Below are 27316 nucleotides of genomic sequence, written 5' to 3'. Positions count from 1 at the left end.
GTTTATCTTTGTTGTAAAAAAACTGGTGCTGTTTGCTTCTTTGGCCCTTTTTGCAAACTTGGAGAAAATTTTAGCTGATGGTCACCACTTTTAGGGTTTGCACCGTACAACTAGCCAAAAAACACCCGATTCCCCAAACCAGAAAGTGCGCGGCCTAGACGTAATGCACTGCCCTCTGCAATGGCCTTGGGCCCAGAGGGCGTGTAAATAAATGCATAGAAGCTCAGAGGCAGTGCTTTTTGGAGGCATAGCATTGGTCACAATGAAGCAGTGCTTTAGAAAGCTAGCGTCCGTTTCGCATAGATACAAGTGTTAAGATTCATACCTTGTCACTGAAGAGCAGGTGCTTAATTTTCATGAACTTAGTTGCTGATCTTGCACTACTTAGATGTAATACTGGGCATAAAACGAGTGCATGAGAGGCATTGACATTGTTTTCTTCTTCTTAAAGGTACTATGCTGCATTCCCAGCTCTTGAGAACAGCCCTCAAGTTCAGGCACAGGCACAGCGAGTTTCCTGGGATGGCCGTCGAATTATTGAACTTCATGAGCGGGAGCAGCAGCATGCTGAAAGTGAGTGCTCTGCCCCTGGTTATGTGTATGTTTACTTGTTTTACATTTGCATAGTTAATGGAACTTCTCATAGGATTCACTACGGTGTCATGTAAAAACTTGCCACATGGTTATCAATATCATCACTAGTAGGCCAAGTAGGTTATATTAAAACTTCTGGAGTGGAGGTCTCCTATGCATGCATGCAGAAACAGGTGAAGCCAGCCAGACCGGCTGGTGGCCATCTTGGCAGGAGCAAAAACACGCTGTGGTGAAATTGGCACAGGCAGAGAGTGTCTAATTTTGCTAATTTTTTTCGCTTCATCCGCAAGGTTAACTCTTTCGCTACCGCCGAAAAATGGACGATTTGGAGTGTACGGAAAGAAAAATTTTTTTCACAAGAACTAATACACCCAGCACATATTGCAATGCATGAAATTGTAGCTTATTAGTTACACTTCTGAATGAAACAAACAGAAGAGTTGTGTGTGCGAAATTAAATGAACATTTTTTTGTGAAATTTGCTAAAAACAAAAAAAAAGTATATAGCAAAAACAAAAATTACCGGCTGCACTAAGCCAGAACTTGATTAGAGGAAAACTGGAATATACAAACTGTTGCACATGTTTATAGCTGTCATTATTCACAGTTTCAGCTATGAGAAAAATTTACTGCACTTTCCATGGCCTGTCAAGTCAGGGGTCATAACTGTGGTGCCACTGTGAAGAGCAATCAGGGGTGAAGATGTGAACCAGAGGTAGACTGACAGGTGCTTCACATAAGGTTTTATCTTTGTTCCTCCCTTGTTCTCTGATAGCCGAGCTTGCAGTTTCTTCTTTTTTTAATTTTTTTTCGGTTGGTGTTGAATGGATTCTATGGGAGGATTGGGGGCGTGGACTTCATTTCCCTCATCATACCCGAAGATTTCTTGAATGAGCTGCTCCCTGAAAGCCAGCTGATAAAATTTGGCATTTTAGGCAAGCTATAAAACAGAATCAATGAAATAAGTTTTAGCGATGTGGTTCGAAAGCCAGGACACTTTCCAAGTCTTGCCAATAGATGCTGCCGCCACTGAATAATCCGGGTCCGTTACGTGCAAAAAACAAACAAAAAAAGCGAAAAACCAATTTTGAGAAATGATTTTTGATGGCAGAGGGCCAGAATAGATTATTCTGGTATTTCAGTAGAAATAAAGTCGCGGCAGGTCAACAATTCCAATGTATATGATGATTCCAATGAACATCAGCATCTCCAACAGATTCACGTCTTCCCATGAGCCATCATGCCGAACTTGCTGAAAATCTTCATCCATGCATACTTATTAGTGTTTCCGCACACGGTCTTCATCATTTCCGCCGTGAAGAGCATAAAAAAAAAGTCGAGAAGTCGAGCTAATCTCCGAGCACCGCTCCGCAGCGATGTGCCGATATGGACACCTAGCTGTCGTCTTGGTTGAAAAACGCGACGTGACCTTGAGCATTTGGCAAACTGGCTTCGCCATACATTGTCAAGACCCTGAAGCACAAAAATAAACCACTCTCATCAATTACAAACCGTATGAACCGCAGAAAACCCACAGCGAACGAAAACAGAACTTACATGCAAGTACGCGCTGACGTTCCAGGCTCCCGAGGCGAAGTCTCGCTGTCGAAACCGAAATCCAACGTTTCTACATTGTTGCCCGACTAATAACCGCTGCTTTCGTCGCAAAAAACGAAACCAAAACCGGCCGACGTGCTCGGTGTCAGCTTTCGTTTTCGAGGAGCGCGCGGCGACGCGGACGCCATTTTCTCCGGCTGACGCCGCTGCGGGCGTTCAAAGTTTTATTTTTCACGGCGCCCCCTTATGCCAAAACACTGAAACCAAGGCTGCAATCGAAAGAGCAGTTGTTGAGCTCGCTAGCTAGATGGCGGAGCACGTACACGACTCTCCAAAATGAGCTTTTTTGCGCGGGCGATTTGAATCGATCATATGCGATCGATGGCCTATGGCGCGGTAGCGAAAGAGTTAAGTAGGAAACATGTTCGGTAAGGATATTGCTTCTATGCGAATTAAATTCACTTGTATAACCTGTCCAATTTCCGCGCGAAGTAGCCTGAAAGGCTGGTGGGCAATTTCTTCAGTAAATGTCGCTGTCTTGGAAAGCTGATAATTTTCTCAGTAAATCACGTAAAGCGTGTTGTTTCACCTAGTAATGCAATGATACATTCACAGTGATAAAACAAAAAATTAACTGACGAACAAACTCTTTACTGGGAAGGACGATAAAAGTAAGCGTTTACGGTTCTGTAATACATGGTGTACGGTTCTCAAATATCGAAAGCATTCGGAAAGAAAACGAAAGCAACTGCAGTGGTCCAGCAGACTGTTATTACCGTGTGGATTAAGATTGCCTCACACAGCCCAGCTCACCAGTAATACTGACACCATATGACCCTGCAGTTTAATTTTTGAATACCAGAACTGCTTCATGGTGCCATAAAGTAGTGTATGCAGTGTGTGTTTCAATTTGAGCCCTAAGGTTGTTTAAACATGAACAAGAAAAGCACACTTTACTTTGATTTAAACAGGGTTTATTCATTCTATTGAAGGGTTCCATGGCAAATTAAGGTCGGAAGGCAAACATGAAAACCACCAAGTTACAGAAACAAAAACTGACGTCTAAAGAGCACCTTCAAGAACAGCAATGCCTACCATAAATCTGGCATATGTATACAGCATTGAGCAATACATATATACACCTCTTACATGTTTATATGCAGCGGGAGAGTAAAAGCGAAGAATTAATGCGAATGCGCGTAGTTCTGGAGGATAGTTGTTGCTTGTCCTCTCGGTGGCTCTGTCAAGGAGCTGTTGTACGTCAGGAGAAGAGGAGGCTTCAAAAGCCTCAAGGCCTCTCTCCGACGTAAGCTTCTTCTCTCTCGGCTCTTTGACCAATTCGCGGAAAGTATTGCACCGCGCTGCTAGTCTTCGTTTTGTCTGGTGCGATGTCTTGACCTTTTGTCTCAGTTGATTGACCTGTCCCTCTGCATCTCTGGCTTTTTGCCAATACCAATTCTTGCTTGGTGTACTCATTCCAGCTGTAAACTCATGATCTGCTTCATGTGTAGGTCCTTTGAGCTCCACCAGCTCCTCGCTGATCTCTGGACTTATCGCGGGCACCGTCCGACACTTGGGGGGTCACACTTTCTCTTTCGTTGTAAGAAGGAAAGTGTATGAGTCAGTGAAAGCTTGTGGATTTCAAGCCTCTGTTACATACAGAATTGTAAAGTTATAGCAAACATGAAATATGATTGCCAAGAGAGACCAAAACTGAGAGGAAGGGAAAAAACAACACCCAGACAAGAGAGCGCTTGTGTTCTTTCCTTACTCGTGACCCTCTTTGCATTGCGATACTCACGTAGCAATGCAGTGCTGGAGAGCCAGCATCAACTTTAGAAATGCTGATCTTGTACCAGCGCATTTAAAGTAGTGTGCGTGTGTGTGTGTGTGCGCGCACGTGCGCGAGAGAGAGAGAGCACGGAATATTTTAATTTTTAAAATAAAGTCATTTCCACTAACCATCGGCAATGTACTGCATGAGGCCGCGTTTGTACTCACAGGCTTTTGAAGATGTGGTGGGAATGCCGGAAAGATGCTAGGAACGCTGCCAGGTCACAATCTGGCTGTTTGCCCGATCTTGTCGAAGTACTGAGGCTCAAAATGCGTTGAACAAAGACGGTCACAGTCCTTAGATGCCCAGCCATACCACCATACTGCATGCTCCCACACAAATAAGGATCTTTAGGAAGCCTGTTACATGGAAACATAACATGGCTCAGTGTGTGCTTCATTCTAGCACAATGAACTGCTTTAACAAGCGCTCTGTAATCTGCACAGATGTGGTCGTGCACATGCAGTATGGTGTTGGGAGCGACCATGTGCGAGTGACCAACCCTAGTACACTGCTCCACTAATGCTTACAAATGAAATGTTATTCCTGGCGCCTTTACATGATTCGTGCATCCAAATGCGATGCACGACTCCACCGTTGACAATGCAGTCGCTTGCTGTTCATTGAAGGAACAGTGCACTAGCACAACCGCAACAAAACACCACGGAGCCACTAAGCTACATGCCGAATGCTACATATTCTGCCTGTTTTCTGCCCCTGGCAACATGGCACTGTGTTAGTGAATGCTGGCTTCAGTTTTCGAGCGCCCCTCTACTCCAGAAGTTTTATATAACCTCTTTGCAGTAGGCATGGTAGTCACATGACCATTTTAAAGCTGCTTGTATGTCGTGGGTAGACGTGACAGCAGGCTCTTGGGTAAGCCAGCTGTCATGTAACAGTACCGCAGTAACGGACCGCAGCTGTTGCTATCATGTGCATTGTGGTTTGTGCGATCCCTGATGGTCTTTTTTATGTATTATGGACAACATTATAGACCAGCGCTTCTTTTAGGCTTTGTCGTGAAGGATATCACTTCTTCTGGAATCTTGAGATGCAATTTCTAGCCTTTTAATCTCTGCCCAATTGTAGTGCATACAGTACTTGCCTAACTAAAAAACCAAGCTTGAGGCCCAATGTTAGGATGTGGTTACGCCTTCAAGCCTGCATCAGGTTCCAAAATAATTGGCATTCATATCATATCGTCTTGTCATATTGTCTTATCATATTGTCTTGTCAATAAATCGGCCTGGCTACAGTTTAAATTGCCTATTTCTGTTTAAAAAATGACAGTGGTTTAACTGTTACTCAAAATGGTAGAGAGATATCTATTCTTGCTTCTATTATGATTTTGCTGTTTTGGAGTGGCCCAGGTTAAATTTGGAGGTCGCCATCATATTCTAAATTAAAGCACATTCAAATTAGCCTGGATATCCATTTTGGTCTAAATCCGAGAAGGCAAAATTTCGGAGATGTAGTGGCCCAAATTTGGAGTGGCCTGGGTCAAATTTGGAGTTCGCCATCGGATTAAGCGCATTCAAATTAGTCTGGATATCGATTTTTGGTCCAAACTCAAGAAGGGCAAATTTTGGGGGCAGGGTTGGTCAAAGTTTGGAGAGACCCGGGTCAAATTTGGAAGTCACCATTGTATTGGCCATAGTCAGATTAGTCTGGATGCCAATTTTGGTCCGAATCCAAGAAGGTCAAATTTCGGAGGTGGGGCTGGGCCAGATTTTTGGGGTGAGGTGGGCTAATGTTGGTAATGACCAGGCCAAATTTGGAGATACCATCGTATTGGCCATAGTCAAAGTATGCACGCTTTGGCATCTGACTTTAGGTTGTTGCTATGAATCACTAAGTCCGAAAGGCATTTGAAGGTCAGAAGAACACATAAACGGAAACTTGTGTTTCTGCATTGAAAGAGCTCTCGCTCTCAAAAACCTAGAATTACACACAGCGTAATGCACTTACATTTACTGAGAGCTGAGGGATAAACCAGGAGCAAAACATAGGACGTAACCGCACTACTTGTACTCGCAGATGTGAACTGGGAATTACTGCAAGAACAGCAACTGCGCAGTAAGCTTGACAGCCCGAGCTTGGTGGCCATTTGGGGCCGCCAGGCATCTACAGCCATAGGTAAGTTAAAATATGTACCACTCACAGCCATTGCTGTGTCACTCAACAGAACAAATATATCTTGAATTTAGTTTTCTGAGGTACAGGCCAGTGTCTACACTGGTGCACTAATAGCCTCTTAACGGGGTCTATGCATGGTGCTGGTGCTCAACCTCTCCATTTCTTTGTCTCGCATGAAAAACGGTGCACTGCACTCTCATTTTGTTCATTAGTTCAATTCATTTAATTCAGGTTGTTTGTGATTTCAGTGTTCCAAAAGCATTTATGGCCACCTGTACATCTATTGAAACTTTAAAAGGCAATTTCATACACTTCATATGACTAAAGTGGCTTGCAAGTTGATATTGCATCATTGCATCAGATGTAGTTTATTAGTACAGATGGAGTTGTCCCAGGGGTCTTCTCTATATTTGCATGAAATCTCTAGAGCATAGCTGGAAGGTGTAAAAGTGTCTTGTACAGCTTATTCCACAACATACTGGTACATCTGCAATTCAGTATTAAAAGCACTTTGTCTCTTACCTTCCAAAACTGGGAATATTTCACTTATCTGTTTTTCATGTTGTAGTAAGCATACAGGAGTGAAGGAGAAATGAAAAAATTGTTATGCTTGTTTACGAGGGCTGTTGCTTTCTTTCTTTTTTGAAGCTGTGGCTTGCAGCCGGAACTTTGCTCATTCGGAGCTTAAAACTATTATTGGCTGGGCAGCACCTTGGATAAGTTAATGAGATGAATCAGTATCCTGGATTGGCCGGAGGGCGCATGGGAAGTTTCTAGTGCAGTGTTGTACGGCGGCTACATGGCAGACTAACTGAAATTTTTTCACATTTGAATATAGGTTCTAAGTACACGGTATCAAAAATGGTTTTGCTCACTCATTGGTGACTTCTGGAGGCAGACATTGTCATAAGTTGGTGCCTCACCATCGTGCATAGACATTACCAATTTACAAAGCTAACATATCAATAAAAATTGAAGTCTAATGACCATAACGAACTTTTGTCACTTTCAGGCAGGTCACCATATCTGCATATGAAAAGTAAGCATACCATAAAAAAATTGTCTTCAATGTATGCACTGTGGTGTATAACTGCTGCTATGTTTTGGGAGGTTGTGTTTTGGGAGAATGAGTCAAAAGGCGGGCAGTGTAGCAGTTATGGGTGTGTTTGCTGTGCTCACAAATGAAATGTTAGGCAGCATTATTTGTGAGTAACATTCATTCTCTTGCCCTGGCCACTAAATGGTATCAACATGGCTGGTCTTCTGCATCAGCTTTTGGTGTGAACTATACACTTGAAATTAACTCTGTTGTAATCATTCAAACAGGAGAAGCATATATAGTCTTCCTTCCTTATTATATTTCTTGCAAACTTATATATTATCTTCGGAGATTTGATTTTGCACTGTGCTCGTTTTTGTTGTGCATAGCTAGACACAGTGATTCTATTTTTCATATAGAACGCCATCTGGCCACCTGAAGTTTGCTTTAGAAACCAAGTGCCCTCTGCATCAGTGTGACCTTATTCACATCACGTGTGGTACTTGCTCAAACTAGCTTTATATCTTTGCCCTTTATGACTGGGTACGCTTCATTTATTTTTTGCTAACTGTGGGCTTTTTGTGCATGTGACATACAAAAGCAACATCCAGACAGCATGTGATTTCGCCATTTTCAGAGCCATAATGGGAGACTTGAAGCAGTTATATTATTATTGTTGTGTGTAAACAATCCGTCATCACATACCCTCTTCATAAATGTTTTTCTCTCTTAATTCTTATAATTCGTAGTCATTCATAATTGTCTCCTCCATTTTCTCTTGACTTGCACCCTTAGAGCATCACCCCAATTACCAAAGCATTAGTTGGTGCCATTGCCTGTGGCAGCCTGGCTTCCCCCCAGTCATGAGTGGCGGTGCAAATTGCTGCACGCACTGCCTCTCCCATTGACACTGGCAACTGCTGTGCATATCACGATGCTGCAATAGTGTCTGTAAACTGACGGCTATGCTAGTGGGAAAATAATTTCGTGGGACCAGAGAAAATGTAGAAATTATAGGGACACTGAAGACAATTCCATCCAATTATTGTTCTCAGTAAAAACAGATTCTCTGGCTCTTTCTGGCTATGGTGATGTTTTTTCTGTAGGAAAAGGCACATTCATTGTCGAGAAAATTGGATTTAAATATCTTCCTGCCAGTTGAACTCATGATGACCTTACCAGATTGTCACCATTTTGAAGTGAATGGCAATGTAGGGAGCCTCTGGGATCCGCACCCAAAAATCTGTGTCAATGCTGTTTTCCTTGCAAAACTGACCGGTGATAGCGACATCACTATTTAGTGTTTTGGTTTTTTTTCTAGCATATAATAGCTTTATTTTCATTGAGATTGGTCTCTTTGCGATTAGAACTTGGTACCCTGTCAATACAGGCAACTTCACTTTGTCCTCAGTGTCCCTTTAACTGAATGTCTTATTACAGGGGGCAAGGGGGGACCAAAAGAAATATTAGAAAGGGTCCCACATCAGCATACTATTATTTCTTAGAAAAATATGCAATCGTTGATTGTTTCATGCGAAAAATTTGAGTAGCAATAATCCCACATCAACATACATTATTTCTTGGAAAAGAATGCAATTGTTGATTGCTTGATTGTTGATTGTTTGAATTTCAGTAGCAATAACTATTTGTCGCAGTTCTGCTGTGCTGAGTGATTCAATAGGTGCATGCTGTCAGGTTAAGAACTCTGCATGTTCTCTAGGAGAGTTAAGGCATCAGTCGTCTCCACCTCGCACGTTCACCTTGCAAAAGAAAAAAAAAAGCATGCCCTACGTGGAAGCACATCTAGTACAATAATGCAAAATGATTACAGGCTCCGCAATTGCACCATTGTCAGCTATGTTCACAGCACGAAAACAAAGAAGAAAATGGTGGAGTGCAGCACAAAACAGAAGGCATCCTATCCCACCTTGTTGACTTATGATCGCAGCGATGAGTACACAGTTGTTTTGGTTGGACGCTAGTGCCACTCGCGAGAGCTCCGCCGCCTGTCCGAATTAACCGAAGCAGGGCCAAATTCTGTCAAATCAACAAGTGTGTCATGTTGTAGAAGAGTATGTACATTTGATGGGATTGGACAGGCTGTCCAAATTGTCCAGTTTTAATGCTACAGCGTTAAGGCTCCCATTGTGCGGGAAATGTTGTCGGTGTTGTGAGCGATAAATAGGGTGGCCCAGGCAGCCATCCTGAGAGAAACAATCTGCGTCATGTGACCTTGTGGCGGCATCACAACCTGCCCACCAGATTATGGTCAAACTAACCACCCTGGCTGGTGGCAGTTGAATTAATGGTTGATCGCGAGAGGTTGCTCGGGAAGAGCAACTTGGGTCACACAAGACCCACTGGTGCCAGCACCTGCCATTGCAGGGCTGTGGCACAACCCTTAACCGCTGAACCATGGTGCAAGGAGTGGTATGAGGGCTGCCAGGGACATATGAATGTAAATTTGAGAATGATCAATTTCGCACATAGGGGCATTAGCTCATTAACGCTATCCCTTATTACACCCGTAAGCCAGAGCTCAAGCATCTCCTCCAATTTTTTCCCTTATTAACGGAGGTCAAAGTAATGAGGTTTTACTGTACATGTGGCAAGGTGTTCGCAGTAAAACATGCAAGCATTGATGCGGCCGTGTGAACCATTGCCATCACCCCACCAGCCACATGAGAGCACTGTCCATGCTACTGGGAATTAATTTCGACAGGAGTGAGAGGTGGCAGTGCTGGGACTCCATACATGACTGAATCAGACACTTTTCTTTGGTTCCCACGTTCCATGGTGCATGGAAAGCTGCAGAAATTAGCTCTTGAGAACTACTCATTTTGCAGCACAGAAACTCTGCTGCTCACTAGTGTTTGCAGCATACGTTTGCCCGTGGCACATGTTATTCCACTTGCAGTCGTGCCATAGAGAAGGGAGACTTTATTTTCACACTCACTTGTGAGCGCTACATGCCATATGTTACTAGGGTGGGCCAGTATAACTAGGATGATGTTTCTCGGCTTTACTGCTCACAGTGGTGCAGTCTGCCCATTGACCTCCCCTTGGTTTGGGGGTGGGGCTCAAGGTTCCTTTGTTCTTTTTAAGGCTTCGTGTAATGCTGTATCACTCCTGTCAAGCACAAAAGCTGTGAATTCATGGCCAGCTTTCCGAACATGCTCACATGTGTAGCTGTCATTCAGAACAGTCAAGTATGAATGTGTAGGTTTTATGTTTCAATTTTCCTGTCTGAGCAATGTGCTTTCGCTTCTCTTTCAGAAACGCACATCTTTGACTTCTTCAACTCCGTCTGGGCTCTGAGCGGAGAGGACAAGGTTATGCTCAAGGTATTGTCTCGCACCGGTTGTGAGGGAAAAGAGCCGGTGTGTGCAGAATGAAGATACTGTCGAGCTTAGATGTGAACAGTGGTCATGATGAGATCAAAGTGTTCTTAGTCAGCTTTTGTGAATTTGAGCCGTGAGTTTTTCTACCCACAAGTGAATTGAGTGTGTGTGAATGTGCAATATGCACGCTGTCAAGCTGAGCTCCACAGCTGGATTTCTCTCTGGAAGTGACTGTGTTGCCGCCTGTAGTTATTGCCCCCCTCCCCAGTTCCCATTCCTTCCCCTCCTAAAAGTTTTTGGTACTGATTCTTGTTAACTTTTTGTTTAAAGACTAAAACTCTCTGTCCATGCGGAAAAGTGCTGTCCGTGTGCGTTGATGTGCCCGAGTACAAAGCAGATTGCACTTGTATAAGGTGTTCCTTTTGTTATGCAAAGAAAAATAGAGATCTGCTTCAAAGGTTCACCAAAAGTCTCAAAACATTTTGGTTTTGTTTCCAGGATGGTTGCTTTGTAAGTAGCTGTCCAGTGTCTGGGCTTGTGGCATTCTATCTTGTCAGATTGTGACACCGTTTTTTTAAAGGCCCAAACACTAATATGAAGAGTCTATGTGAATATATGTATATATACATATATATTATATGTATATACATATATAACCTTGTTGTCTTGTGACAAGTCATCTCAAAACTGAAATTGCACCTTATATATTTCCTTGTTATTTAAAAAGTACATGTTAGATATGAGAGATTATTGATGTGTAAATATGAGCAACCTTTCAAGCTGCAATTCTTCATGTGCGGGTGCATTTTTGTTTTGTTTTTGTTTCCTTTTGCTGTGCCCTGTTTGCTGTAGCCCGGTCATCTGTTAGCAATAAAGGTTGTCGTGAAGAGTGGCGAAGTGGACAAGTTGATAATTGCTCCTTGGTTCCACTGGCAGGCACGGGACAAAAAGTGTTGCAGGAGGAAACCATGAGACTGAATGCCAACTATCAGCAGTGTGTTATATCATAGAGCTTGCACGAATGCCTCCAGATTTTTGGGGCCATCCTTGCATGTTCAGGCTCGTGTTCACCTTGACTGTATCTTTATCTTGGTGAAAGTGCCAAAAAAGAAAGAATAAGGGAATGCACTGCATTTCTCCTTGCAGCCATTTTTATTATGTTGTGAATAGCAACACTCACCAGCTTGGTAACTTGTTCACCTTTGCAGTTTTGTAGCTATGTGCACTCGTGTATAATGATTGAAAGATGGCTCGTAGTCACATGGATTCTTCATGCAAATCTTCTGTTATGTGTGTGCTATTAGAACCATAAATCAAGTTTAATTCAATTTTAGGATACAAGCAAAATTTGTACTCGAAGTTAATATTGAAGGAGGTCCCATAATTGAAAACCTTTAGAGGGTCTTCCTTAATCGAAAATAACACAGTTTCAACAGACTAGTTCTGCTGGTATTAAAGTAGTATGCATGACATGACTGCTCACAGGAATGATGGTTTTCCTGCAGGAGGCATGTTTATATAAATGTAGCTTGTATAAGTTATATGAATTCTGAGTACTTTTGGATGCAGGTTGATTTTATAATGGCTCAAACCACCTGTGCAAAGAAGGCCTAAATTAAAAGCCGAGTGCAAGCCTGCCTTCAGTGGTGTGGTTTGTATGTGAGTAAAAGCCAGAAGAAAATCCTTTGTGTTATATGTGGCACAGCATGTCCCAAGCGACTGCTGCACCACACCTGTATAAATTTATTGATCGGGTCCTTTGAGCGAAGGTTCTTGTGTCATCGGCATAACACTATTCGTGCAGTTTGGCTGACATCAATGGCTAGAAACCTCGTAACTTTGTTGGGAACTTTCTTGTTCTGTTAGCGTTAGGCTTTCCATGGTGTATCTGTGAACCATTGAAATCTGGAAACCACTGAAGTGGCATGCAAGAGACAGCTAACTGTTGTCTTCTGTGGCTCATCTTGGCCTGCAGCACTATTTCTGCGACAGTCTTGTGGCAGGAGCCAGACCAGAAAATGCTGTGATTCAAGGGCTGACCAGATGATTGAATTTGTGATTAACATAGGCATTATGTGGAGTTATATATTTTTAATTGTTCATGTCATGTAAGCCAAGACTCTCTTCCTCTGCAGTCCTGAGCTTACATGTCTGAGGGTAGTATTTGAATTCAATTAACCTATTGTGGAAACTGCAAGCTCCGAGTGCTAGAAAAGAAAAATAAGATGGCTGCTTTGTGCGTGTACTGTTGTTAAAGTATAATTTGAACTCCAGAACAGAACGCTGTAGTTAATACGAATGCAAAGTGTGTGACTGTGTTTTCGTCTAAGCTGCATTCCCTGCAAACTTTGATTTACAAGCCTCACTTTTATCCACGGCTGGCATTGTAAGACTGCACTGATAAGTCTGTACACATATATTGCCAAATATGTAGAGGTGGAAGACTTTTCTTTTGTTTTTTGGTAGCAAGTTTGATTTTTTCTGGCTGTCGTGCTGCCATACTACCCAGCAGGAATTTAAATGGAAAGCCAGCCAACTATATACTTGCAGGAACTAAACCACCACAGGTGAAATCTGTTCAACACATTTAAAAGGTTAACTTTTTGCAGCAGTTAGCTAGGCCAATTCAAAGCAAACATTTACTAATGTAAGAAGACACATGAAAAAAGTCCCTTTTAATGCCCTTAGAATAGTGTGATAACTTAGTCTATTCCATGCAGTTTACAGTGATAATTTTAAAAATTTGCGTATAAGCATGATAAAAACCTAAAGAAAACAAACTTTTACACCAGAAAATAAGGTTATTTTATGCTCGCATGCATGTGACTCAACATAACCAAGTGACCAATTAACCAGTAAAATGCTGGTAGTTAATAAGGTTAAAAACAGTGGTTATTGCAGTTGTCATTCAGCCATTGTTGACCATTTGAAAAGGTTGTGCTTCTATTCTATTCAGTTTTGGTTGTGAAGCAGTATGCTTATTTGTTACTACATTATTTGCGTTTTATGGAGAGGGTGACTATAAATGTTAGCAGTGCCAACATGGGCCTTACCATTAATTTAAAGGGACCGACAACTGACCAAAACATGTCACGAGATTATGCTGGAAATGAAAAGATCTTGCCTCATAGTTTTAAGAATCAAGCTCTGTATGCAAGGAAAAAAAAATGAAAACTTATTTTAATTTGGCACAGAAAATCACAAACTGATGCGACATCTTGCAGTCAAACCATGCCATTGTTGGTGTATTCTGCAACATTGCCACATTTTGGTAAAGTACTGTTTATATGTTGTTTGGTGCATAGTGTTTTTTTTTTTCTTTCAGAATTGTTTGTCATATTTTATTATAGTTTATGCTCTCTCCAGTGCGCCCTTCGATGAAAAGCAGTGCTCCCTCCGAATCACAAACGAAGTGCTTAGCATTTTTGTTCATGGGATGGCACTATAGTATTTTGCATTCTTTGGCTGGAGCGGTAACCATGGTCCAATAAAACACAGTGCCGTAACAGGTTTTGGTGTGGAAACTCAGATGAACACTACTCTATACTAAAACTAATTACTGTCTCTGTTTCTATAATTACTGAGCTATATCTCGGTGTTTAGATCATCAGTTTTGCCAGTGTTCAATTGCTATCACGCTCGCTTACCATGGCTTCCAGCATCGGGATACATAAAAGCAAGTGCAGGCACTGATTAAAAAAATTCATGGAAAACCTTCTACAGCATTCAAATGAAATGGAATCAAGCACCTTGGACACAGTTTTCTGTTGCACCAAAAAAAAAAAACTGGGTCCTTAAAGTTCAGTTCTCGGTCCCTTTAAAGTCTAGACTTAGCGTCACTAAGTAACCTGTCAGAGTGGACTGTTCATTTAGGAAGCAAGAGAAATGTGGCCTAATCTTTTACAAAAGCCCAACAGGAAAATGTTATGCACGAGTTAGCCTTGAGGAAAATTGTTGCTGTGTACACAAATACTTTGCAATGTCATTTCTGCTTGATGCTGCCTTTCTCGGCTGCCATATACAATGCAATACATCTTCATTTTCCAGCAAAAAACTGGGCGGTCTCTTGGGCTAGAAGGACGCAAAAGCTTTATGGGGTGCAAGAGATCATGGCAGCAGCATAGTGAAAGCAGTGGAAATATCAAAAAGAAACAGTGTCGGCAATCGTGTAAAAGTAGACAGCAATCATCTGAAAAGCACTTAAAGAAAAGGAATAGCATAAGAGGAACTGGTAACTAACACTAGTAGCTAAAAAAAGAATGTGTTTTCTTGTGAAACCCTCGGTGTGTCCGTATTCGATAAGTGTTATTGGGAGATTACGGGTCAATGACTGGCGTTTGTAAACCGTATGGAAATGAGGAACTGCCCAGACATTACTATTTCTTGTTTCCATGTTGCTGTTTCAATGCTCTAAAGGTGCCAAAGACGCTAAAAAGTTAACCATTCACTGGAATAAAAGTAGACATTGTAATAAGCGAAATTTATGAACCTTGTCTACACTTATATTACATGATTGAAACGCATCCTTAGCAGTTGCCATTGGTTCAATATTTGCAATGTAGTGGATCATTTTTGCTGCAGAGCAAGGAGTTTATTTAAATTGGTCTCTGTTGTGCATCATAATAGACTACAGTATCTAGGATGCAGGTTGAACGGAGCATGATATATGAAGTTTTATCCTTAGTGGAAGTATTCTACGTCACAGAATATAACTCCTGTAATATAAGAAAGGTTTTTAGAAAAGGTGAATCAATTGTCTTTCAGCCATAAAATGTTTACACTATTATTTCCTATTGAGTAACACCACAAGTATATATGTAAAAAAGAAAAACTCTATGCTTTCCTTGGTTTCAGAGACTGTTTGCTTCTTTCATATGAGGATTTCAGGTTGTACCTAAGAAGGAAAAACAGTGCAGAAGCACGGGACACGAAGGAACACGGCGGCATAGCATGTCCCATGTTTCTGTGCTGTTTTTACTCCTTACGTATGATGTACCAACTTGCCGAAGTCTTCGCCTTAATCCCAGGTCAGATGGGAGGAAATGTATACATGCAATATTTATAGTAGTCAACAACCTCTATTTCTTGGCGTTCAAAAATTATGACCGTTTGAAAAATTATTTTTAGCACAGAATATAAAGGGTTTCGTTTTTGTGTAATTGACTGGGATCTTGATCCAAGTCAATTCACTTGTGTAATTGACTTGGATCTTGTAGATAGCATGGCTAGAACTTCATTACATTTGATTATAAAATTACTGGCATTATGGCCAGAAATAATAGTACTGGCATGAGCGTATTTCACAAAATTTATAATATGTGCTTTAATGTGTGTGTAATGACATACCTAACTTGCTGCGTTGAGGTATGCCATTTTTGATAGGTAAAAGGGATGAAATGAAGTATTTTACGAACACTTTCTGAAAGCTGTTGCTGAGATAAGACCTCACAAAGGCTAGACACGTCCTGTGGATTCTATAAGTTTGTATTTTGGCTAGAAGAATGTCATGGTCCAAGTAGTCTGGAGTCTTACTGAGGTCTGTAAAAACAGCAAGCGAGAACGAACTACTTCCAAATGTTCCGTAAATTATTTTCTTACTGCCCTTCCTGAAACCAAACTGTGCATTAGTTATGTTCTCTTTGTCAAAAATTTTTGTTACTTGAGAGAGAATATTTTTCAGTGCCTTGGGGAAAACAGGGAATGCCACGCTTAGAAATTGTGAGAACCCTAGTCCATTTCATTGCCTGAAGATTCCCATCTCCAGTATTAAATGAAACATGCAATAAGGTACAGAAGTAATTAGGGGGCAATACATACTTTATCGGCATTATTTGGATGTTTTCAGTACCCAACTCCTTACTGTTTCAGAGCAACAAAAAAGTCTTGTAAATCTCCCACTGATCAATTGGCTGAAGATCAATTTTTATTGTTCTGGAGTGCCCGATTGTATCTACAGGATAGTCATAAGGAATCGCAATATTTAGAAAATGATTTAGGTAATGCACGAGTGCTTTCCTGCTCAATTGACAGCCTTCATGTGTCATTAGTACCTGGAAGAGAACTTTTATTGTTGTGACCCAAAATAGTGTGTTATTCTTTTGCACGCTGCCAAGCACAATCTGCAAGTAACTGCTCAGAGTATACAGATTTTGCTCCCTGAAGCTTGATGTTTAGCTGATTTCTTAATCTTTTAAATTCTTTGTGTTCTGAATGTGAACGTAAATGAAATTTGAAATACGAAATCTGCAGAGGAATAGAAAGGCAAAGAGAGTAAGCGTAAATGGACATAAACGCCTTTATTAAATATACATGAATACATGACTACCACAGTGTCTCAAGCAGTCGTGTATCCAACTGGTGACTAAGAAGGGCTAATGCCCTTCAGTACACATTTCTATTAAAAGAAATTAGTGCCAGTGGTAACATCCCTGCACCACGACACCGCAATAGCTTGCATCAAACCCTTGGGTTTATGCATTGATGAATGCATCATTTGGGTGTAGTAGAATTACGATCATTGGGAATACTGGAGGATTCAAGACTACGAAAGCGACCAGCTGCATTCTTGGTAACTTGGGCCTCTTGGTTGACAGTGGGTGGACGCTCCTGTCACCAGGTGCTGTTGCATGTGGTTATTATATGCTTGCATGCATGCTTGCCTAAGTTATTCTTTGAAGCTTGATAAATGTTTTAATAACTTTTGCAATCTGCTGCAATCTCAGCCGTAACCGAATATACAGCAGCGTGCACATGCTTTCAAAACTAATTCTTGATGACACCCCAGGAACTTAACCCGAAATGCTGCCGCACACTGCAGTGCAATGATATAGTGGACCTTTAGCTTCGGCTGCCGACTAGCAGAACCTGGTGTTGAGTGTAATTTTGAGCACTAAGTTTCATACATGTGTTCAATGCATTATCATTTTTTGAGATGTGTTAGTTTATCAAGTGGCTGAAGGAAATTTTGACAGGCCCCAAAAGAAAAAAACCAAAAAGCATAACAAAACTAACTTTGTTATATCAATGCATACTAAACTGCCACAAAGTTGCTAAGAAAGATGTGCTTCACTAGAGAGACCTCCTCACCCCCCCCTCCACCTCCTCTTTTTTTTTTAATATGGCAAAAGCGCTGATTGATGTTATTTTCACTTATGCTCTTTCAGGGGGCCTGAACATGTGCTGTTGAAATTAGTGAAATTAATGACATATTAAAGTAAACTTACATTGCTTCACCTATATTTAAAACTAGTAAGCTTGCACATGGAAAGTCGAGGCTGCTGGTGTGCACTGATTACTGATAAAGTGCTTGCATGTCTCGTTCTTCGTGCAGCAGCACTAATGGGACCTTTTATTTGTGTCTGTTTAATGCAAATATACAATCGCACCTGACTTCCTTCCATGCACCTGTAGCTGCTGGTGGTTACCGAGAATACCAAGCATGCCTAACTCGCTTGTGTTAAGCAGCTTTGGCTCATAACATGAACTGCATGTTGTGCTATGTCCTCCTTTTGCTTGGGTTGTCAGCTGTGCATGTAAGCGGTCATTGTAACTCTGGAAAGGCAGAGAGCAGTGAGCACAAGACTAAAATATTGTGTGGTTCCAGTTACAGGACGACGTGACATCAGAAGGAACGCTGCATGAAAGTGGGGCTTCCAGCAACGCAGAGCCTCTGGGCGCAGCTCTAGCCAAGATTATTGCCATGTTTGTGGAGAAGCACAACTGCACCATGGCTGTCTTCAAGGATGAGACGCTGTTTTGGAACTGGGCAAGGAACGTAACCGACGATCCACTCTTGCAGGCTATAAGCACTGCTGGCCCAGCCATCTTCAGAGAAGCCAGGCGTTTAATGAAAAAATCTACATTTCCGAATGCCGGCCAAGGTGACTGTCTGGCCACAGATTATGTTCCTGCAAGCCACTGGTCTGAAAAGGAGCCACTCATGGAAAATTCAGCGAATCTGGCACCTGGTGAAATGGCCACCAAACCCTCTGTCAGTGGCAGCAAGGACTTGCTTGCTATGGGTGATGTCACAACAGAGCCAGCTAAAGATGGTGACGATCCTTGCTGTGGAGGGTTTGACCCAACCAGAGAGTTTGACTACTTAGATTTTGAGCAAGAAGACATAGTATCAGCTGAGGAGCGCCTAGCACAATGCTCAGTTTTGTGGCCCAGTACTAGTGTGAGCAGCCGTTCAGAGTCACAGATGACCCAGATAAGTAGAACATCTTCTTCCTACAGCCTTCCAAGCAAAAACTCCAATGAAGAAGCAACAGATCATCCCTCACAGTCTGGTGCATTTATGAAGGAGGAAAAGAGCCGAGCAGTCACCTGGCATCCAACATGGCTAGAAGATTTTGTCAGGGCATGCCCCAATGCTGAGGTTCCTCCTGTATTTCAAAAGATTCAGAATCAAATGGAAGCTGCTGCTGCTGCTGGAAAGGCAGCAGCACACGCCGAGGCATGTGGGACTGAATCCAAAGCCAGCAGCAGTGGGTCCTTTGCTGATAGCAGTCTGTCCAAGTGAGTAGGCTTTCAGCTACCCATGGTGTAACGTGAAACTTGAGCACACCTTTTTTCTTTTCTTGGCACTTGTGCTGCAGGAACAAGTGCAAGGACCCCTCACTGCAGAAGGGACACTCAGCTGATCACAATAGTGCTTCGGTAAGGGAGCCACTCCTGTAACTGCAGAGACCACTACCTTTGATAAACATGTGCCAACCAAGTGTATGTACAGGTTGTGCACACAAACATGTGTTTGTAGAACCCACTGCTGCCAGCTTCAAGCCCATAACTACCACCTTTGTGCTGCTAATTAAGGCACACTGGAATCAATGGGTTTCACAGGTGTCAGCCTTGATTTCGTAAGAAAAAAGTAGACAAATTTAGTAGTTTAGTATAAGGACGCAGCAGTGAGTGTTTTCAAGGAGAACATATTCAGTAGTTTGGAGGAAAGCTGAGTGATTTCATTGGCTCAACTAAGGAGGTGCGCAGCAAACTGTTCCTTAAAATAAGTGTTTAATTTTTATTTATGTGGCCACAATAGGTATAGTTTGCCCTCTCTTGCCTGAAGCCGTCATGTCAGGGTGATGTTAAGAGATCTGATCAGAGGTTCATGAATGCTAGGGCACACAGGAAGAATGCTTGTATTTTCTGCAGTCAAGCTGGAGTTTTTTCTGCACAACACGCTTACACTACCACATCTAGTGTGCCTCAGCATTTTTTGTATGTGTTCAATAAAATGTCACTTTGAAATTGTGAGGGGAAAAAAATAAACTTGAAGAAAAGTGTTACCATTCAAGGATGCACGGAATTTTTAAGATTGCAAAGCTTCAGCCATTTACAGCTACAATTACTACATGATTTCATGCCTAACTGCACCGCAGAATACAGGTCTTTGTTTTTAATAAGTAAGAGAAGACATCCTGGTGAGGCATAGACATGAAAACTTGCCTGACCTGACAGCTGTGGATACCAATGCTGCAGGTCCGTAGAATGTCCAGGATGCAACTACGTGAAGCCCAGCTGTAGTTGCTGCAGCTGTGGGCCAGCAGGTGCACTAGCATACGGGCACTTGCTTTTCTGTTTCGCCACATAAAAAAAAAGTCAGGGGGCACTTCGACTGTCTAAAGTGCGTAGAGGCGAAAGCGTTTTCCGCACCACTTTGACTGCCTCTGTGGCACTGGATGACGTAACACATAATTAATGTCTAAGTAATGACAAATGAATAATTAATGGATAATTAGTGATTAATGACTAAACACTAATTAACTGCTAATTAATGACACTTAAGCTTCGTCTTTAGGAGTGAAACGCGACAGCGTGTTGTAGCGCTGCCAGGGAGTCCACGGAACGCCACCACCCATTCGGCGCGATGCCTTGCCCTTTGAACGCAACAATTTTTGAGGAAAGGAATTGGCGCAGTAATTCTCTGTCATCTCACCGTCATGTCAACCGCACCATACAGGAAGGGAGGAAGTGGGATTGAAAGAAAGAGAAAGAGGGGCCGTAGTGAAGAAAATGAAAATTGTATTTGAGGAAAGGAAATTGGTTTGGTTTGGTTTATGGGGTTTAACGTCCCAAAGCGACTAAGGCTATGAGAGACGCCGTAGTGGAGGGCTCCGGAAATTTCGACCACCTGGGGTTCTTTAACGTGCACTGACATCGCACAGTACACGAGCCTCTAGAATTTCTCCTCCAAAGAAATTCAACCGCCGCGGCCGGGATCGAACCCGCGTATTTCGGGTCAGCAGCCGAGCACCATAACCACTGAGCCACCGCGGCGGCCCAGGAAAGGAAATTATGCAGTAACTGTCTCAGATATCTCGGTGGATACCCGTCATCCATTTGTAGAGGAAGGGAGGAAGTGCGAGCGAAAGAAGAAAAAGAGGGGCCGTAATGAAGAAACTGAAAATTGTATTTGAGGAAAGGAAATTACGCAGTAACTGTCTCACATAACACTGTGGACACCCGTCAAAAGCGTGGCACCTCTGCTGACAAGCTTCTGCTGACAGCCTTCTGTTCACAATGATGAGGCATTAAAGGCTTTCGCCTTAAAAACGTTATAGTAAACAGCGTCTGTCCATGGTAACATACTTCCCACGGAATGATGACATCGCAGCGTGGGCGCAGTCTAGGGCACCTCAGAGCCACAGACAGATAGCAACGTAATTGCAAGGTCAACAACCGCAGGCAGATGGTATCAACTTTAAAAAGTGGACATGGATGGGGGGTTCTGCCGCACTCGATTGTCACATGCATTCCTTAACTATTGCCTCTTAAATGCCACTGGGGCCGTGGAAGATGACGCCATGTTCACGCAAAGCTTTGGTTTTTCTTTTGAAATCAACCCCGCCCCCTCTCGTTATAATCGTGCAAATGCGGTTCTTCCACAAGACGGACGAAATCGAAAACTCGATAACATAGAATAAATCATAAGCTCATAATGAGAAAGCAGGATGGATGGAAGGTATTTCTAACTGTTCGTTTTTTAAAACGCTATGTGTTATGTGAGACGAATTACAGGCAGCGTATACTGTCAAGTAACTTTTCAGCATTTTTGACAGCCATCAGTGCAGGTTGACTGTGGTGCTGCTGAGTGGCCATGGAAGGTGGGTAGCAGTGGAGACATGACTACTGCAGCACCTTTGTCACCAATACGGCTTGGGAACAAAGTTTTTGCTGAAATAAACAGCAATAACATCGAAGAACTTCGGGACGAGCTTGAAGCAGTACTGGACGTCATTCTCAACAACCTCTACGAACTTTCACAACCTTGGGTACTCATTCCTCCACTCATGTGATGCGACATTGCTATATACAGTGCTCGTTTTAGTATTTCCCCTTTTAATCTGCCTTGCTCTGTACATATAATATTCCATGCAATTACTGCTTAAATTCCCAGGCTTCTTCAGGCCTAGTGCAATTAATGCTCTACACATTATAAACCTAACTCCTATGGTATGAAATTTATACAGCTATAGTGAAAATGTCATTTGTGGTTAGTGAATTGTGTAGTACTTTACTGCACCATAATTAATTGCTAGAGATAAGAAATGGAGTCGTTTGATATGTAACTGTGCAGCATTCTTAAAATTTAAATTTCAGCCATCTTGTTGAACTAATTTTCATCTCTGCACTTGTACATGAAACTTGACCATTGTGACCCCAGCTGAGCAGGTGTATGTGAAAAAAAATGTATGGCTTCCTTAATTTCAGGACACCTTACTTGCCTCCTGTGGGGCAAGGCAGGAAACCCATCCTTTGCAACAACCTGGTGCAGCCCGTCCTAAGCACCCACATGGCTTCGTTCCTCGTGGGACTCCGCCCAACACTAGACTGCCAAATGCACAGACACAAGCAGGTTTCCAGCAGCTGCCATCGGGGCCGAGGCCAACTGGATTCTTCATGCCAAACACGCATGCGAGGCCTGAAACACTCAGACATAACTTTTCGGAATTCAATGCTCATTTAGGCGCACTCTCATATGGTCAGCCTGGATCAAACCAGTATATATCCAGGTATTCCATGCCAAGTGCAAGTGGGTCGCTTCCTTCATCGCTGATCACTATTAACCCTGCCCCTGGAGGTTTTGTCTCCTCAGATGCACGAGCTAACCTAGCAGTACCCAGTGCTGAACAAGTAGCACATGGTGCCACATTTTCAAGCACTCCTGGCAGGTCTCGTTCCTATGTGTCCAACAGCAATGCTGCGAAGAAGGTGAAGCCAAGTTCCCTTGCAACATCAAGCCTCCAGCACACTCCTGTGTACGCAACAAACTTGCCCACTGCTGGCTGCTCTGCAGTATCAACCATGGAGGCTGCACGTACAGTGCCGCCAGCTGGCATAAGGAAAAACCACATGCCCCAAGTTCACACATCACAGCCACGCACTTTCGAATTGAGTAATACACAAACGTACGGATTCCCTCAAAAGATCTTGCGTCCTAATCGTTCACCGTCAAACAATGCACGGGGCAGTACTTCTGATGAAAGTGCCTCAGAGGCTTTGTCAAAAACTAGCTCCAATATTTCAGGCAAACCTTTCCACGGTGTTTTTCATTCAGATGCGACAAATGAGTCAGCAATTCCCGAGCCTTCTTTACCTGGTCCTTTGCCAGCTGGCACCGACATTTCATCCAAAGCATTGCTTAATTTGTTGCAGTCTACTAGCCTGCCTCCTAGCACCTCTCTGCCAGGCAGCTCAGTGTGTGCTACCGCTGCATCTGACACCCTCGTGCATGACACAGCACTTACAGTCGTGACTCCGAAAAACTCGGCACAACCACCTACATTACCGGCTTCTGTTGGAAACTTGAACTTTGCAACAATTCCTTGGACGTTGCCACGGCCATCTCCACACTCCAGCCATGAAACCTTACCTAGACCTGCATGGCATCAGCGTGGGCCTGTACCTTGGAGCACGCAAGGTACCAGAGCTGGCCCTGTGAACTGTCCTTTGCCTGGACATGTTGCTCCTGTTCGTGTGCCTCAGCCAGCAGCTAGTCAGCCTCCAGCCTGTACACTGGTGAGCCCCCACCTGAACTCTTCCGTAGCTGTCCACGTTCCTCCTGTTCGCGCATCCCCACCATCAGCTCATCGACCTTCGACTAGTACTTTGGCGAGCCCTCAGCTCAAGGGCTCTTTGGCTGGCCATGCTGCAGCCGTTCGTGCATCGTCACCATCAGTTAATCAGCCTGCTGCAGTGGCAAACGCCCAGATGAGGCTGGGACCAGGGCCTGTTCCCAGGCAGCCTTGGCACACATCATGGACCCCCTCATGGCCTGCTCATACACGTTGGCCAGGGTCATCTTGGCCACCATTAGCATCTGAGAATAGGAACCCTCCAGAACCTATGTCCAGGACCCCAGCCAGGCCCATGCATGGCTCTGCTTTATCGCCAGCAACATGGCCTCCATTACGGGCTGGGTCTGCAGTTGTGCGTCAGCCCATCACACAATCAACTTCAGTGTGTGGAATTGTTCCCTCACTCTCATTTGGACAAGTGGCAAAGCTGCCAGCACATAGAGCACCTGTAGCTGCAGCCAATGCTGGTGCAAGCACCCCACAAACACCAGTCACCGACTCCTTGCTTGGACCACGGCCACGACTTCCTCCTCCTGCATCCTCCGGGAGCACATCCTCGTCATGCTCTACAGCTCCTCAGACTAATGTTAAGTCTGCCACGACCAATACAACCTCCAGTGCAAGCGTTACATCTACAACCAGCACAACTACGTCTCCTCCTTCTACAACACCGCCAGAGCCTGCGGCCGTCCATACACCAAGCAATGTTGTGGCCCCAATTTCCCGATACAGTAGTGTCCCTGCACCACGCCATGCAACTAAGTTTGCACAAGGGCGTTGCTTCAAGTCACCAGTTGCTCCTGGCACCAAGTCAGCTTCATTGAACCCCGTGCCAAGGCTGCCACCACGACTAGCACCACGACTAGCCTCAAAGCTTGCCACGCGACCGCCTGCTACACCCAGCTGTGTGAGCAATTCCAACTCATCCAAGTTATGTCCAGAAGCAGATAAACCTATTAATCAGCCTGGCAAGGACACTCAGATGGTTTCTGAAGCAGCTGGCCAGCAACCTGCTGATGGTGATCCCAAGGAATGCGATATTAAAGCACAAACGAAAACAGAAGACTGTGAGCAAAATACCAAGGGGGAATGTTCACCCCCACCTTGCACTGCTCCTCCTTCCGTGGGCCCTTGCTCTGCTTGGCGTAAGACACCCAACATCAAAGGCCTAGCAGGTGCCCCAGGCCCTAACTCGCAGTAAGTAATCATTGTGAAAGATTTGGTAACAATTTTAGAGCCCCGATCCCTGTGCAGCGTGGCCCACCACTGGATCACATTTAATTTTCTTGGGTGCGTCGTTGCAATGCATAGGCTACAGTGCACAGGGAGCAACGGCGAAGCCAACTTCTTGAAATCACTGATAGATGGCTTCAGCAACATGCAATGTGTACTTTCCGCAGGCTCTTTGATAGGTCAGAATTCACCCACAAATCGATCATGCGACTAAGTATTCATTGCCGTACAGCATGAATACATGTGACCCACCAGTGACCCACGACGCAGTGATCGTGTTAACCTACCAGAAAATTATTAGAGAAGCGATGCAGCTAACAACCTTTACAGTAGTGCGCCAAAAATGAACTGAAATTTGTCGACAAGAAGTTATATAACAAAAGCCACACTGTGCTAGCTTTGTACTGTAGTAGCAAACGTTGGTAGTAGCTGTTGCCAAAACTGGCTCTTTACGTTCAGATTTTTTTTACAATGGTAGCTGGTAAACAATGCAAAGGTTACCAGTCAAGTGTCGTCAGCCAGGGGCACCCATGATAACGTGACCACCCCATGCATCTAAGTCACTCCCTCACGCAAACTTAGCCATTATCATGGCTGGTCACACGACCAGCCTCATAACACTGGTCAGCAGCGTTGTCTGCCAGGACTGTCCGCAGTCATGACCACTCAGATCACGTGATCCCTCTGAAAACGCAACCGTCACACTCGTGTGTCAGTAGCATGCGAAGCAAATGAAACATTTGCAAAAGCACAAGATTAAGCAGCTAGCACTGCTCATCTGCATGGCTACAGGTGCAGTCATTCATTTTCTTTTTAACATCTGAAAGTGAAGGTGGCTGATTATGTATTCGGAAAAAATATGTTAAGTTTGTGCCCTGTGATGTAAAAAGCTTGTCTGTCACTTTTGTCTTTTACAGAGATGGCACAAGCAAACAAAATGAGACTGCACCAGCTCTGCCAGAGAAAAATCCCCAAGAGACTGCGGCTGTTAGCAACACCCCTCCACAGCCAACCTCTCCACAGCCAACCTCTCCACAGCCAACCTCTCCACAGCCAACCCCTCCACAGCCAACCCCTCCACAGCCAACCCCTCCTCAGCCAACCCCTCCAAAGACAACCCCTCCAAAGCCAACCCCTCCGAAGACAACCCCTCCGAAGACAACCCCTCCAAAGCCAACCTCGGGGAGGAGGAGGAAGCGACGCTGATGTTCTGGTTGCACTTGGCTGTTTGTGTTGTGAAAAAAGCCAGTGTTCTAGTGTTGCTGCTGAATTAACAAGATGGGCAAATAGAACGTGTTGTTTGCTGTGTTAGTGTGTTCAGTTACTTTGCCCTACACTCACTGCACTGCTACCCTTAATGTGAATTGGCATGAGCAGAGCATGCAATGTGAAAGGAAGATAACCAATGGTTTGCTTAAGGCGATAGATTGGATTCAAGAGAAGACAAACACAGAAGGAGTGGGCAGAGAGTCGCAAGCGGATGAGATTAGAAAGTTTGCAGGGATATGGCAGCCACAGCTGGCACAGGAAGGGTTAATTGGAAGTCAGTGGGAGAGAGCTTTGTCTTGCACTGGATGTAGCTAGGCTGATGACTACCATCATCCCGGTTAATCTGAATATCGAGCACTAGGGAGTGACCTAGTGCCAAGGCCACACCATCACCACAGCTGGGAGGGCCCTCCTCTCCTGCTGCATGTTCCTGCAAGTCCATCAGCACACCACCACTGTGCACAGCCACACCCAATATTCCCCGCAGTATATGCAGTGCAGGTTTCAGTTTTTGAAGTTTTTCTTTCAGATGAATGTGGCAGCCGAGGCAAAAGGTATGAATTGTGGCAAGGCCTTGGCTCTTGGCTGAAGTTCACAGCAGGAAAATGCTTTATAATACATTCATAAAGAATCCTGTTACCAAAGGAACATTATATATGCTGTAGATGTTTGCTATTAAGAAGAAACATGACAAAGTGCGGCAACATACTGATAAGGAAAACTAAATGTGCATTTATCTGGGTGTGGCAAATAGTTTGGAACAAGTAACATTATGACAGGAACTGAGAAAAGCATGGACTAAAGTTTGAGATGCACATATGAATATCTACAACAAATGTTTGGTGGTCATTAAGAACGCTTGTACTTTGATTTGAAGGGCAGCTTATAGACCGATGTGCCATTCATGATGATGTAGTAACTTAATTGCTTGATTATCAAGATCTTGTTTCTCATAATTTCCAACCTATTTAAAATGTGAGTTCGAAGGCTACACAGCCTAGCCCAGTTATCTTGGCTATAGTTATGACGAACGCTCACTTATTATGAACAATGGTGGTGTGACTGTGAAATACACAGCAGCAGCACTGTGTCTCGAATAAAACGAATAACCGTGGCCGCACAACTCTGTTAGAGCAAACGAGGGGGCGCTGCAAACTCATCCTCATAGGAGAAAAACTTGCACTTCCCGTAAGCATGGTGACCGAAGAGTGCCTCTCACATCGTGACACCT

At 43.6% G+C, this 27316-nt stretch overlaps 1 protein-coding gene across 3 annotated transcripts in view; it reads left to right on the top strand.

Moving 5' to 3' along the window:
• Window positions 1-26127, top strand: part of LOC149349992 (uncharacterized) — a 36703-nt gene extending 10576 nt beyond the window's left edge. Inside the window, exons 8-16 of one of the 3 annotated variants that reach the window (XM_089579003.1) lie at window positions 452-573; window positions 6023-6121; window positions 7134-7160; window positions 10437-10504; window positions 18105-19021; window positions 19102-19162; window positions 21565-21777; window positions 22217-24780; window positions 25734-26127. In XM_089579003.1, coding sequence (XP_089435129.1) covers window positions 452-573; window positions 6023-6121; window positions 7134-7160; window positions 10437-10504; window positions 18105-19021; window positions 19102-19162; window positions 21565-21777; window positions 22217-24780; window positions 25734-26022 — 4360 coding nt within the window. In that variant the 3' untranslated portion in view covers window positions 26023-26127. Of the gene's footprint in view, window positions 1-451; window positions 574-6022; window positions 6122-7133; window positions 7161-10436; window positions 10505-10552; window positions 17118-18104; window positions 19022-19101; window positions 19163-21564; window positions 21778-22216; window positions 24781-25733 lie in introns of those variants that run through there. The other 2 variants (XM_089579000.1, XM_089579002.1) reach the window with 2 other exon arrangements.
• Window positions 26128-27316: the final 1189 nt, after the last annotated feature.

This window comes from Amblyomma mixtum, chromosome 3 (genome assembly GCF_055824585.1).
Source record: "Amblyomma mixtum isolate Tamu chromosome 3, ASM5582458v1, whole genome shotgun sequence".
Classification (NCBI taxonomy): Eukaryota; Metazoa; Arthropoda; class Arachnida; order Ixodida; family Ixodidae; genus Amblyomma; species Amblyomma mixtum.
This window is presented reverse-complemented; position numbering and strand designations above follow the sequence as displayed.